Source organism: Oryctolagus cuniculus, chromosome 12, assembly GCF_051225735.1.
Source record: "Oryctolagus cuniculus isolate XC-2025 breed Fujian yellow rabbit chromosome 12, ASM5122573v1, whole genome shotgun sequence".
Classification (NCBI taxonomy): Eukaryota; Metazoa; Chordata; class Mammalia; order Lagomorpha; family Leporidae; genus Oryctolagus; species Oryctolagus cuniculus.
In genome coordinates, this window is record NC_142878.1 from 74,387,210 (window position 1) to 74,402,477 (window position 15,268).

Genomic DNA, 15,268 nt, shown 5'->3' on the forward strand with positions numbered 1-15,268 from the left:
ACTAAACAAGCTGTTTGTAATTTTTTTCTATTCCATTAGATTATAAATTTCTTCAGTATAAACCTGATCTTATCCCTAGCACAGTGACTACTACATTATATGCTCTGTGTAATTATCTCTTGAATGAATAAATAAATGCTTCTTCTGGGGAAAAGAATTATCCCACTGGTTTCCAGACAAATTTGAATGGAGTCCTAATATCAGCCACCATAGATTCCAGAAATTCAGATTGAAAAGCAAAAAAAAAAACAAAAACAAAAACAAAAAAAAACACTTCAACTTGAATGTGACCTGAATGTGCTTACCTGTTTATGGAGCACTCCTTTGGCCTGGTGAATAAGTCACCAGCTAGGACACCAATTCTCATATTGGAGCACCTGGATTTGGGTCCTAGCTCTGGCTTTTGATTCCAGTTTCCTACTAATGCAGACCCTGAGAGGGAGCATCAAATAGTTTGGTCCCTGCCACCCATGGGTAGACAGACCTGCATTGCATTGCTGCCTCCTGGCCTTGGCCAGGACAGCCTGGCCCATTCCTGGCCAGTATAGGCATTTTGGGAATGAACTAACAGATGGAATCTCTCTCTCTCTCCTTCTCTCTCTCAAATAAAACATATTTTATAAAAATGTGTTTATCCTCTGCATGACCAGTTTTTCTTTGTATGTCTACTATAGGTTATTACAGCAATTGTAATGAATGTCCTAAGTATCTGTGTGGCTACGTTTGGTTTAATTATGTTAGCCATTGAGTTTGTGGCTTTTGAACATCACTCAGATGAATACTCTTGGTCAAATGTAAGTATCAGCTTTAAAAACAACTGGATCATGACGTCTTAAATAAGAGTGTCAATTGTTAAATCAACAGCAGGAGTCACTGTGCACCTGCTCCCCATCTAGGATCTCTGTCCTTAATGTGTTGTACTATGAGAATTAATGGTAAAACCAATCTTCAAACAGTAAAAAAAAAAAAAAAAAAAAAAAAAAAGAACAAATACAAAAACAGATGCCCCAAATGTAAACAGTCCTAATTGACTGGCTTGGCAAGGCATATTAACCATAATCTACTCCTAAAGAAGTTCCAGCTCTCCTGGTACAGTGGAATATAAACCTCAAAGTGGATTCAGTTATTTGGGGTTCTGTTACAGGTGAGGAATCCTGGGCATTACTTTTACCTATTTGTGTCTGCCTCTCCCATCAGGAACTCAAGAATTAAACAAGAACAGTGATAATGTCTTACTGCTTTGAACACCTCAAGAAGCACCAAAATATGCAAGAGATAATAAATGATCCATTTTGCTTCTGTGAATGTTAAACATGTCACTCCACCTTACAATGGCAGGCTACTCAGTAAGAAATATGGAAACATTTTTGATAAAAACAGAAAAAGACCACAGACATGAATCAGTGGTTAAAAGATAGGTGTCCAAAACCTGGTTCTATCACTAACTAGATGTATTTTCTTAAGCAAAGAACTCCACCATCTCTTGCTATTTTCTCATCTGCAAACTAAAGTTGAACTACTTTCTTTTCCTCCCAGGTTATTGTCTAACATATACTTCATGCAACTAGAAAAATATGAGCTGGAAAAGAAGCAAAGACTTTAGAGCCAAAGAGGCCTGATTTTGAAACCTGGTTCTGCAACAAACTATCATGAATGGGACTTGGTCAAGTTACATTAGTAAACTGGGGACATTATCTAGCTCATACATAAAGCACCTACCTTGGTGCATGACACCTTAAAAGTACTCAACATGTTTCCTTCACCATCTACATTTAAGCTGATCATATCATCCTCTGACAGGATATTCAACACACTGGTAAATTCAAGTGTTGGCTGTAAATGGCAATATGTTCAGTGAATATTGGAATGAAAAAGGATAGATCCTTCTGTCACAGTGGCCAAGAGCATATTATTTGCTGACCTCCTCTGTAATCTCACTTTCTGACCTTTTACTGCTGGCACAAACAGGGCAGGCAACTTTAGACACGCCCTATCTAGCTTAGGGAAACAGCAGTGGGATTCTATCTTAATAAGCAGTGAGAACAAAAGTTTTCATGTGGCTCCCATCCTAAGGATCTGTTATTATCTCTATAAATCTCTTAGCCATTCATATCTCTGTGCTCAACTCTAGAAAACACTATATTCTCTGATGGATTAAGACCAACGAAACTAGATCCCTTACTCTTGCATTTCTGTAAAACAGCATGCAAGGACTAGAATTAAATCCAGACTTTGAAAGGTTTTTTGAATTCCCAGTTTCCCAAGAAGCTCAGGTTCAATCAGGCAAATGTAGAGGTTCCACTGGATGGTTTGTATTTTCTGACCGCTTCATGGTTAGAACTGCTACCAACAAATTTTAGTATAATGTGGAATACAAAGTGAACAAAAAGTATAAATTATTGTTCATTATATTAAATGTTTAATAAAACTGTTAAATTATATTATTTCCAGGAAAAAAATCTTTGGGTGGGTGTATGGCCAGCCTAGCACTCAAGCTGCTAGTCAGGACACCCACATTCCACATCAGTGTCTGGATTTGAATCCTGACTCCAACTCCCGATTCCAACTTCCTGCTAATGCAGATTCTGGAAAGCAGCAGGCTATGGCTCAAGTAGTTGGGTTCCTGCCTCTCATGTGTAAGACCCAGACTGTTTCCAGCTTCCAGTTTTGGCAGTAAGACCCCTTCATCCCACCCGGCTGCTGCAGGTATTTGAAATAGTGAATTGGTGCACAGGAGATCTTTCTCTCTCTCTCTCTCTCTCTCTCTCTTTCAAATAAATAAAATTTTAAATGACAAAATCTTTTTTTATAACTCTCTCAAACATTTTGAGCTAGAGTTTCAAGTCAGTTCAGTTTGATATGCCATTCATGCAGTTCTTCATTTTAACAATTATCTCTCAGAAAATGGTTTTCTTTAAAAAATGTTTGAATTTTTGCTTCATATTTTATATTTCTAATTTATTAGGTGATTAATCTCATGTATATAGCAAAAGCATGGTTGAAATAATCTTTTAAATATTCCTGCTGCTGCCTTTCCTAATGTTTTACAAAAGCTGCTCTACTGGGGCTGACACTGTGGCGCAACGGATTAAGGCCCTGGCCTGCAACACCCACATCGCATAGGGGCACCAATTCAAGTCCCAGCTGCTCTACTTCCGATTCAGCTCCCTGCTAATGTGCCTGGGAAAGCAGTGGAATATGGCCCAAGTCCTTGGGCCCCTGCACCCATGTGGTAGACCCAGAAGAAGCTCCCAGCTCCTGACTTCAGATCAGCTCAGCTCCGCCCATTGTGGACATTTGGAGAGGGAGTCAGTGGATGGAAGACCTCTCTCTTTTTGTCTCTGCCTCTCTCCATAACTCTGTCTCTCAAATAAATATTTTTTTAAAAAAAGCTCTATTTATAAAAAAGCTTCAGAGGCTCAATCATATTTAATCTAGCGGGAATGCTCTGCTTAGTAATGTGAAGTTGATCTACACTGTACCAGATAGCAATGTGCTTTAATCAACAACAACAACAAAATACAATATTCATTCTAAGGAGGACAGAACTAATTCATATACATAGCTTCCAGAATAGAATCATACCAGGCATTAAATAATTATTAACTGTAAGAACAAATCAATCAAGATTTTCTTTTCAGTTTAACTGATGTGCCTACATACTGGCTGGTTCTTAGAAATGTTTCATTAATGACTTATTACCCCATAATTAAAAATTTGGCAGAGAGGTTATCTCAATCCAACAACTCAATTTACAGTTCATGAGAATTTAATTTTAAATGATAAATCAACCTACAGCATGTCCTATAAAATGCATTTATGTCACATCATCTCTGCATAAAATGATAGTGTACTTACCTAAACATGCTTGCACAGATTTAAGATGAAGGTGCCACATGTGGAGAACAGAGTTATTATTGCTGTCCTTTTCAATCACTACTAGAAAGAACTTCTCTGAAAATGGTGGTGGACGATATCCTATCATTCAGATGGAAAGGATGATTAAAATGAATGTTTCCATAGGGTAAAAAAAAGCACATTTTTTTTAAAGCTAATAACACCTCATTCTGCACAGAAGTTGAGAAGGAAAGGGAAGGCCACAGTTTGAATACAGTCTGTCCCCTCCAAATCTAATATTGAAATTTACACCCCATTGTGAGGTATTAAGAGGATGGGTATTTAGAGTTTGGAGCCTATGAAAGGTGACGAGGGTCAGGTAAGGCTGTTGGGGAGCTCTCACAATAAAATACTGGCAACTTTACTGGAAAAGGGAAAGGGACCAGAATATACAAACATGAACGTGCAGGCACACACGCGCCCCATCTCTTGCCATGTGGCATTCTGCACTCCCTGGGACTTCGCTAGCAAGAAGGCAACCATCAAATGTGGCCCTCTGACCTTGGACCTGAACTGTGAGCCAAAATAAACCTTTTTGCTTTATAATTTACCCAGCCAGTGGTCATGTGTTATTAGCAACAGAAAACAAACTACAACATTGAAGAATACATTTTTAGGAGGAGTTTTACGTAATTTATGTGGCAAAAGTTGGTTAACAATCAAAGTCCAATGGAGCAATATGAAAAGTATAAAAAGCCAACATAAAAAAATATGTATTAGTCAAAGATGGGCAATTTGAGCACCAAAGGAATACAATTTATTACAACACATTGATTATATTAAAAAAAAAAAAAAAGACAACAGCCTTGATTTCACAAAAATATAAAAAGAGAGGGCACATAAGAAAGAAAGGAAAAGAAGGCATGGAAGGAGGTTCAAGGACACGAGAGCCCAAGCCAGCCCCAAGGATGCTCCCTGAAGTGCCTGAAGCACTAACTCTTTTCCTTTGGAAAACTAGCAATTCAAAGAAAAAAAAAATGAAAAGAAAAATTTGACTTGCTGTCCCCATAGGAAGATAACCTTAAAAAAAATTTTAGGAGCCAGCACTGTGGCATAGCAGGCTAAGCCTCTGCCTGTGGCACTGGCATCCCATCTGGGTACCAATTCATGTCCCAGCTGCTCCCCTTCTGATACAGCTCTCTACTATGGCCTGGGAAAGCAACAGAAGATGGCCCAAGTGCTTGGGCCCCTGCACCCACGTGGGAGAACCAGATTAAGCTTCTGGCTGCAGATCAGTGCAGCTCCAGCCATTGTAGCCATTTGGGGAGTGAACCAGTGGATCAAAGAGCTTTCTCTCTGTCTCTCCCTCTCTCTGTGACTCTACCTCTAAAATAAATAAATAAAATCTTAAAAAAATTTAAAGTCATTGTAGAAGGGCTCATGGGAGGGTACAGGAGAGTCTGTAGAAGTTCCATGTTTTTTCATGAACAGACACTTTTGGACATAGTTTTCCAAGCTGATGGTTAGATCCCTCCATATATGAAAATGAGATCTATAACAGGACAACAGAAACTTTCTTTAAAAATGAAAACTCACAATGACAACTCCTTGGCAACACACACTGCCAAACTGTGGACTCTGAACAGCATTTCTCACTAAAAGAAACAGCTTGGAGGATGACTTTCTTCTTGCAAATGGAATACACAAGAGAAGCCTGGCATATCTTGTGCCTAAAGAACGGCAACTATCAAAATGAGGTTGTGTCAAAAGGACTTGGGACAAACTTGGAAGAGCCTTTACTAGCCTAACACAGGACCATGTGAGCATTAAAAACAATGATCACCAGAACTGAAATGTAGTAGGCAAATAAAAATCCATGAGAAATATGAGTATTTCCCTAATATTATTCTATAAAGAGTTTTATTAAATATGAGTTCATAACAATATTCAAAAGATAAAGTCAAACAACCATCAATTCATGAGTAACCACTGGAGGTAACTAGGCACAAACTCCTTACTCTAAAATTGACAACTAAAAATTAAGCAATTATCTGGCCTTTCTCAAAATAACTTGTTTTTCAAAATAATCAAATAGTAATAATTGACATGGGAATACTCTTCATTACAGATGCTTTCCAACAAGTAAATAAATGGGAACTGATGTATACAATCCCTAATGAGATAACTGATTTAAAAGCAACACTATTCAATGGAGGAAACCACGAAATACAAATTTGCTAGCAAGCAACATTGCAGCCACCACCTGAATCTTCTGAACACTGGTGTCACTAAGTCAGACATCCTAACATTATGTTCCTTCTGGTAGGATACAGATGACGTACTCAATATCACCTAGGAAGATGGATCTAGAACTCATCAAACCTACAGAGCTAAATTCCATTTTGTAATAAATATGGTAGACAGAAAAAGTTTAAAAGACACCAAAAGCAAATAATCCAAGAAATTCCTAAAAAATAACTTGCTCTCAAATGTCAGTCACATAACAATACATAGAAGAGGCCATAACCATGACTCACTTTGCTAATCCTCCACCTGCAGCACCAGCACCCCGGGTTTTAGTCCCGGTTGGGGCACCAGGTACTAGTCCCAGTTGCTCCTCTTCCAGTCCAGCTCTCTGCTGTGGCCCAGGAAAGCTGTAGAGGATGGCCCAAGTGCTTGGCCCTGCACCACATGGGAGACCGGGAGGAAGCACCCAGCTCCTGGCTTCAGATCAGCACAGCGCCGGCCACAGCAGCCATTAGGGGAGTGAACCAATGGAAGGAAGACCTTTCTCTCTGTCTCTCTCTCACTGTCTTTAACTCTCTCTCTGTCTCTCTCTCTTACTGTCTAACTCTGCCAAAAAAAAAAAAAAAAAAAAAAAAAAGAATACATAGGAGACTCACCAGATAAAAAGACTCTGAATGAAGCACAGTATGTAGGTCTTGTTCGGATATGAACAAAAAAAAACCCTTAACATTTCTGAGACAATTCAATTTCATAATAGTTATTACACCTCAGGAATTGTGTTATCAATGTGATAACAGCAAACATGTAAAAAAGTCACTTTTAAAAGAGGGCTGATATTTTATCATAGTGGGTTAAGCAGCTGCCCATGACACCAGCATATCATATGGGCAAAGGCTTAAGTCCCAGTTATTTCACTTCTAATCTAGCTCCCTGCTAATGTGCTTGGGAAAAAGTATTGAAAGATGGCCCAGGTGTTTGAGCCCCTGCCACCTACAAGGGAAATCTGTATGAAGCTCCTGGCTCTAGCCTGGCACAGCCCTGGCTATTGCAGCCATCTGTGGAGTGAAGCAGTGGATGGAAGATTCTCTCTCTCTCCCTCCCTCCCTCCCTCCCTCTTTGTAACTCTTTGAAATAAATACATAAATCTTTGGAAAAAAAAGTCACTTTTACAAATGCCTATGGAAGTATAAGGAGTAAACCAATGTGACATCTGGACTTGCTTTAAAGCATTTCTAGAGAAATGAGGAAAATAAACAAAAATATACAGTAAATCAATCAAAGTGTGATAAAATGTTACAATCTTCAATCTACATTATAGGCATGTAGAGGTTAATTTAATACACATTACATTTATGTCTATATTTGGCATTATTCATAATTCAAAGCCTAATATTCAATTTAGAACCTGAGAAAGTAAAAAATAAGGCAGGAAGCAGGAAGAAGAGAAATATACACATCAGGTCATTACAATAAACAGCTGTAAAATGAGAAGAACATCACAGAGAAACTTCACACAAAATCTAAAGGAAAATCAAGAAAGTACTGAGAACATCTTTTGGCCTGATTTAGCAGCAGTGTAAAGAAATATCTAAAAACAGAAACAGAAAAGAAATAATTTTAAAGCCAAGAGAGTTGGTTAACATAAAGAAAAATACCAACTTTATATAAGCACTGTTTTATAGTAGGGTGGCAGTTAAAAACAAAATGATTAATGGTAACTAGGTTATTTGGAAAGCATATAAAAAAGTTCAACCCAAATAAAGGTAAAATACTACAGAAAGGCACATCTTAAATCTATGAAGCAGTACTATTATGCTACAGTGACAGCGAAATAAAACTGAATATAACAGCTGAAAAATTAATAAGTAAAAAACGTGTTGATGTGTAAAGAAAGACACATGAAAGAAAAATATTATACTAGTTTGTGGGGTAGAAAAAGATGGAACTCTTTCTGATTTTCAACTAAAGTAGAAAAAACTATCTGTACAATTTCAGTAGAAATAGTTTTCTTAGACATCATATAATTCTGTGATAAAAACCATACTAACAACAATTATTATGAGCATATAGACACTCATAATCTACAACCAAATGAGATAAAGTACTTGGAAACTCTTTGTAAACTCAAAGAAAAAGAAATTTAATTCTAAAAGTAGCATGTGTCTTTTTATTGAAATAGAACATGAGTTTATCATTACCCAGTTTTAACTGCTAAGGAACATCTTAAGATAAATTATAAAGTTAAAACTGAACACCAGATTGCTGTTTTTGAAAGGTCTTATGGAGAAATTAATTTCTTTCACAAAAAAGAAATATTGTACTTCAGAGTGGAAAGTGTGAGATGGCATCTTAAATCCACAGTAGCCATGAGGTTTCCAGTGTAGCAAACAACATAATATCTTACATCTGATTTTTATCACTGGTCTGTAGCAATTTACTGGGAACTTTGTAAACCAATACTAAAATTAACTGGTTTCCTTAAGACCACAGAGAATTCATATCAAAACAATTTCATTGTAGAGTTAAATAATTAAAGTTACTTTTTAAAACACTCTAAAATCCATAAACACCATTTTTTGGCAAAAGTTTGTGTCACCAGTGAACCATTTTTCCAAATGTAATTTTCACCCACATGCCGTCTTTATCTATAAACAATTTTGACAGAACTGATGTAGCTGCTGAAAATCTGAGTGGTGATTCTGAAGAGCCATGCTCAATGAACATTTGGAAGATTTTTTTTGGTTAGGCTTACGGCAATTTTTAAATTCAAACTATTTTTTTAAAAGTACCTTGTGATGGTTGAAAAAATATTTCTGTTTCCTTTTTCTCCATTTCTTCCTTATGTGGCTTGTATCCTATAATGAAGTCTTCTTGGAACACATGGAGCAACTGTGTGTGTGAGCCACACTACAAATATGAAAAATTTAAAAGTGAGGCGTTATCTTTGAAATTCCTTGTCTTCTACCAAAGACTAATGCAGAAGAAATGAATTTCTCTAAAAGCTTCTAACTAACACAGAGGAAAAAAATAATTTAAACTATCTTAGCTAGGGAAAAATTACTTTTGAAGACGCTGTAGCCAAGAGCACAGAAGAGTTATAGTGAAAACAGACCTGCAAGTTTGCTTCTCAAAACAAATAGAAAACAGAGTTCAGTAACGTGCACCACTTTGAGCCTGAAGCACCAGTTCCTGCGGCTGGCTGGAGAGGCACGTTAACTACGGACACCTTAGACTGGTACACAACTAGTAGCTTTTCCAATTCTACTGGAGAACAACAACAAAACCCAGAAAGAGCCTCAAAACACTCTAAAGAGTTGTCTGGTAGGAACTGAGAGGTACCCTATTAATAGCCAGGGAGATGATACCTCTGCAGAAACAGATGTGCACGTAAGTAACTAGGAGGTCTAGAAGGACGGATGAAACGTCCCTGTCAGCTCTATGCTACATGTGCATGATTTGATTCCATAGAGAAAAAAGACAAGGAAGTGAAATTCAAGGAAAAACAAAAGCGTATTCTGCAAGTGTTTTGTGTCAAGATTATCAGATGGCTGTCTACAGAATTTAAGAAATGGGAGCATCTCTGACTATCTTGGCACTAGATTAACAGTGATGGAGCAAGGACAAAAAGCCTTAGATCGATTTTGACATCTCACCTGCGTAAGAGCAAGCAGGTCCCCATTTCTCTGCCCTTCTAATACAGCCCCACCCCTTGGCCAGTCTGCCCTGCCTGCACTGCTGGACACACCACTATCTGCAGAGTTAGCCATCAGCCTGAGCTCTTCCCACTCTTCCCAAGCTCTCCCCGCAACTCAGCAGCTCAGCCTGAGTCCAGCCTCAGCTTCAGCCCAACCCCTCCTCAGCTCAAACTGTGATCTCGCAGGATTTAGAACGAGCCCAAGCGCTCCCTCTGTCTCAGCAGCCCAGCTTCAGCTCAGACCCCCAAGCCTCTTCCCACTGCTTTGTACTATATAAACCACTAGTCTGTAAGGGAAGGTGTGCATGCTCTCTCTCGCGCGCGCTCTCTCTCTCTCTCGCTCTCAGACCCCCAAGCCTCTTCCCACTGCTTTGTACTATATAAACCACTAGTCTGTAAGGGAAGGTGCTCTCTCTCTCTCTCTCTGCTGTGTGTTCGATGGCCAACTCTCTACCGTGTGTTCACCTGGGAGTGAGCCCCTCCCAGGCTTTATTCTTCCGAATAAATCTCGTCTAGCAGAAGCTTCACACTCTGTCTCTCTTGAAAGAGGGGCTATAATCTTATTGAATACAAGAAAATCCACCTGCTTATACAGTAAGAGGAAACAATTACTTTTAGAATAGATTACTTTCATGTCTCTCCAGATAAACATAAAACACCCCTTTGCATTCATGGTATTGAAGGTCACCTCCCTGAGGAAAAAGAACAAGTGACAGAAAAGGGAAGGGTCATGTCTCCACGGACAGAGAAATCATAAAATAGACTGAGAACAAACTTAGAATGAGTTTTAAACTTTGTCATTTAAAAGCCCAAGTCATTTATCAGTGCTTGCAGCTTACCACCCTTTTGTTAACAATAACCACAAGCAGGGGAAAAAGAACCTTGAGCAAATCTGAAGATAATGCTAGGAGGCAGGCATTTAGCACAGTGGTTAAGTTACTAGCTGGCATGCCCGTACTCCACATCACAGTGCCTGCTTCCAGGCCCAGCTCCTCTTTTTCAGACCCAGCTGGGTCTGTTAAAAATGCACACTCTGGGAGACAGCAGATGATGGCTCAAGTGTGTGGGTCCATACAACCCATTTGGGAGATCTGGATTGCGTTCTAGGTTCCTGATTTTGTCCTGGCCCAGCCCTGACATTTGAGGAACGAACCAGTGGATAGATATTTTCTCTGCCTATCTCTCTGTTTCTCCTCCTTTCCAAAAAAGAAAATTTTTAAAGAAAATTTTTACAAAACAATGCTAAGTCAGAGCGGACCATGCAAAGGTACTTAAGAAGCTCATGTGACCCAGCGCTGTGGCATAGCGGGTAAAGGTCACGGCCTACAGTGCCAACATTCCATGAGAACAATGATTTGAGTCATGGCTATTCCACTTCCAATCCAGTTACCTGCTAATGTGCCTGGGAAAGCAGTGGAAGATGGTCCAAGTCCTTGGACCCCTACACCCATGTGGGAGATTTGGATTTGGCTCAGCCCTAATCACTGCAGCCACTGGGGAGTGAACCAGCAGATGGAAGATTCTCATTCTCTTTCTCTCTCTCTCTCTCTCTCTCATCTCTCCTTCCCTCTCTCTCTATAGCTCTCTATAAAGTGTCTTTCAAATAAATAAATTTTTTTTAAAAAAAGCAAAAAAAGAAAAGAAGCTGCTCATGGAAAAACAGGATTAAAAGCAGACTCATAGAATGACAAATGCCCTAAACAGCACTCTGGCCTCAGAATCAGCCCTTAAGGCATTCGGATCTGGCTAAAAAGCCCATGAGACTTTCTCAGGCATGGAAAGCCAACACTCGTGGCAAAAAAAAAAAAAAAAAAAAAAAAAGAAAAGACCTAAATGTAAGATCTCTGTGAGTGAGATCCTTCTCTGAAGGGAGGAGAGAACTTCCACTTTGATTATGGCCTTGTCTAAATAAGGTTGGAGTTTGTGAACTCAAGAGGCTTCTATAGCCTTGGCAGCTCATTATAAGAGCCTCAGGTGATTACTGATGTCATAAATAAGAGTGTCAATTTGTTAAATCAACAATGGGAGTCAACTGTGCACTTGCTCCCCATGTAGAATCTCTGTCCTTAATGTGTTGTACTATGAGAATTAATGGTAAAACTGATCTTCAAACAGTACTTTTACTTTGTGTGTCTGTGTGGGTGCAATCTGTTAAGATCTTTACTCAGTATAGAGTTGACCTTCTATATATAAAGATAATTAAAAATGAATTTAATGAAGAATGGGATGGGAGAGGGAGTAGGAGATAGGAAGGTTTGCGGGTTGGAGGGTGGTTGTGGGGGGAAGAACCTCTATAATCCAAAAGTTGTACTTAACAAAATTTATATTTATTAAATAAAAGTTTTCTATTAAAAAGAGTTTATTTTGGTGCAAAAAAACCTGAAATTCACTCAGTTTTTTCCTAACATGCATTTTCCCCAAACTTTCCCAAGACCCCTCATTTTAATATCACATGGTAAAGAATGCAGAAAGGGTTAACAGCTAGTCCATTCAAAATTAGGATTTCTATGGGAAAGAAGCCAACTCACTCATCTTACACTGGAGGAACTAAGGCATGGAGTCTAGGGGGAAAAAAGTTAATGATTTCCCAGGAGGCTTCAGCAACCCGAGTCTAGAAGCTCAAGTTCCGTCACAAAGAGCTGATTGGGTAATTTCTTTATGTTAGCGGAAATGATTTCATTTTCCCCAAAATAAACTGTGAGGCCCATAGAAAAACCATAATGCAACTCTATGCTTGTTTTGATTACAGTCAGCTCTTTCTTCATTTCTCTGTTTAATACATTGGGTATCTTCCTTGTCAAAGTAATCTTTTTCTGTATTTGAATATGTTAGTTCTATCCCTTAGTACATAAACATAATCTTGAAGAAACAAATATCCTGAGGGTAAATTGGTTGTACAAACTCCTTACAGAGAAAAGGGTTCTCTTTTTTCTTAGTAGCTGAGGAGGAATGCTGACTATCCTAAAGACTTGTGATTAGAAAGTACATTCATACTTTGATCTTTTCATCTATATTTCAGTGAATCTCATAATAATAACCAACATGTGGGCTGAAAAAGCAAATACTCTAAGGCTGAGGTTGCCCTCTATGTGTTAAGATAAGCAATAATGAAAAAAAGCAAAATAGCAACCCAAGCCTCCATGGAGCTGCACTGCTTTTTCCATCAACATTTCAAGATCAAGGTCCTAGATTCCCTGTTAGAACAAAATTCCTTTAAAGAGGAAATAAGGTCACAGATAAAAGTTCAACTGGAATTGAACTAATTCCTAAATCATTTGATTTTTCACTATGGGAATCAATAGAAGTTGGCTGTATATAGTATCAAACAAGAGAATTACTCTGAGACTTAAACATATTGTATACATAAAACACTCTGGGATAAAGTGTATTAATGCCACAAATTCACAAGCATGTTTTACTTGGTCAGTTATTGCATCGAGTTCTATAATGCAGCCAGGTCGAGCAGTAGACTGTTGGCTCACAATATTAAACACTTCTCCAATTAGTTTCTGTAAATGAAAAACACAAAATGTTAACCATCAACAACTTGTAAGTCTTCTGTCAACACAATACAGCAAGTTGGACATGAAGCTCCCTCTAAACATTCACCAACTGACAGCAATAATTTGTATATTCAACAGTATTTCAACGTTGTGCACTCATTTTTTTTAACTTTTATTTAATGAATATAAATTTCCAAAGTACAGCTTATGGATTACAATGGCTATGTGCACTCATTTTTAAAGCTAACTAAGAAGTTAGAAAAATTGATGGTGTTTTCATGCATAATACCTAACTTTAAAACATCTAGTTCTTTTAAAAAAAAAAAAAAAAGATTAATTATTTATTTGGAAGGCAAAGTTACAGAAAGAGAGGGTTAAGACAGACAGATGGTCCCTCTGTTGGTTCACTCCCCAGATGGCCACAATGGCCAGGGCTTGGCCTGGCCAAGGCCAAGGCCATGAGCCAGGAGCTTCCTCCAGGTTTCCCATGTAGGTGCAGGGACCCAAGCACTTGGGTCATCCTCCACTACTTTCCCAGGCTATCAGCAAGAAGCTGTACTGGAAGTGGAGCAGCTGGGACACCACCTGGCACCCATATGGGATGCCGGCATTGCATGCAGTGACTTTACTTGCTACACCACAACACTGGCCCCTGAACTCTATTTTTAAAGGCAAACATTCCAGAATTCCTTAGAGCATGAAGCTTTGAAAATCAAAAGGGCTTAAGAGAGCATGGAGGCTCAAAAGACAGTGGAGGTTCCTAACTATGCAACTATAGGTATAATGATTAATGGGGGAAAAAATAGTTGGTTAGTACAGTGGGTTGAATAGTATCCCCCTAAAAACTCATGTTTATACAAAATCTCAGAATGTAACCTTATCTGGAAATAGGGTCTTTGCAGTAATAACCAGTTTAAGATAAAGTCATACTAGATAACAGTGGTTTGCTAAATCTAATGCCTGGTGTCCTTATGAGAAAGGGACACACAGAGACATTCAGAGGGAAGGCGGCCATGTAAACCCAGAGGCAGACACTGAAGTGATGTAGCTACAAGCCACGGAACACCAAGACTTCCAGGAGCCACCAGAAAATGGCTTTGCCAATACCTTGATTTTGAACTAAATGTACACGCAGCAAACAAAAGGAACACACAAAATGTGAAGCACAAAAAGGAGAAATGAGCACACTCATAATTATAGCTACAATTATACAGAGTTCACTCCTCTCTCAACATCCGATAAAACAATTAGAAAATCAGCTAAGACACAGAAGAACTCAATCAAAACTTTGGTCTCAATGACATTCATCAAACATACTGCCAACAACAAAATATACATTCTTTTCTAGTGTTCATGGAAAACATATTAGGATAGACCACGTCTGGGCCATAAAAAAACTTTAATGAGTTTAAAAGGGCTAAAATCATATAGTGTGTTTTCCTACGACAATGAAATCATACTAGAAATGACAGGAGAGTCTCCAAATAGTTGAAAACTAAAAAACACACTTTTAAATAACCCAAGGGGTCCAACAGGAATTCTCGAGAAATAGAAAATATACCGAACTGAATGAACACAAAAAGGTTGCATATAAAAACATCGAAGCAATGCTGAAAGGGAAGTTTACAGCCCTAAATGGATGCATCTGAAAATAAGAAAAGTTTGCAATTAATAATCTAAGCTCCACCTCATGAACCCAGAGAAGGAAGGAAGGAAGGGAGAGAGGGAGGGTGGGAAAATGGGAAGGGGAAAGGAAACAGGAAGAGAAATGGGAAGGGAGGAAGAAAACCCCACAGCAAGCAGAAGGAAGGAAACAACAAAGGGCAGAAATCCATGAAAACAAAATAAGAAAACAACAAACAGGCCAATGAAACAAATAACTGGTTCTTTGAAAACATCAAGAAAAGTAGCTAACACATAGGAGAATCTCCTCAACTTGATAAACTGTTAAAAAGGAACTTCTGTAAGGCAGAACAAGGAGGCTGAT

General features: G+C 38.5%; 1 protein-coding gene across 4 annotated transcripts in view; it reads right to left on the bottom strand.

Moving 5' to 3' along the window:
- Window positions 1-15,268, bottom strand: part of DMXL2 (Dmx like 2) — a 176,447-nt gene that overhangs the window by 76,530 nt on the left and 84,649 nt on the right. For all 4 annotated transcript variants that reach the window (XM_008269002.5, XM_051821996.3, XM_051821997.3 and 1 more), the window contains exons 14-16: window positions 13,198-13,287; window positions 8,874-8,991; window positions 3,859-3,978 (exon numbers count right to left, since the gene is read on the bottom strand). In XM_008269002.5, the coding sequence (XP_008267224.4) occupies window positions 3,859-3,978; window positions 8,874-8,991; window positions 13,198-13,287 (328 nt within the window). The remainder of the gene's footprint in view (window positions 1-3,858; window positions 3,979-8,873; window positions 8,992-13,197; window positions 13,288-15,268) is intronic.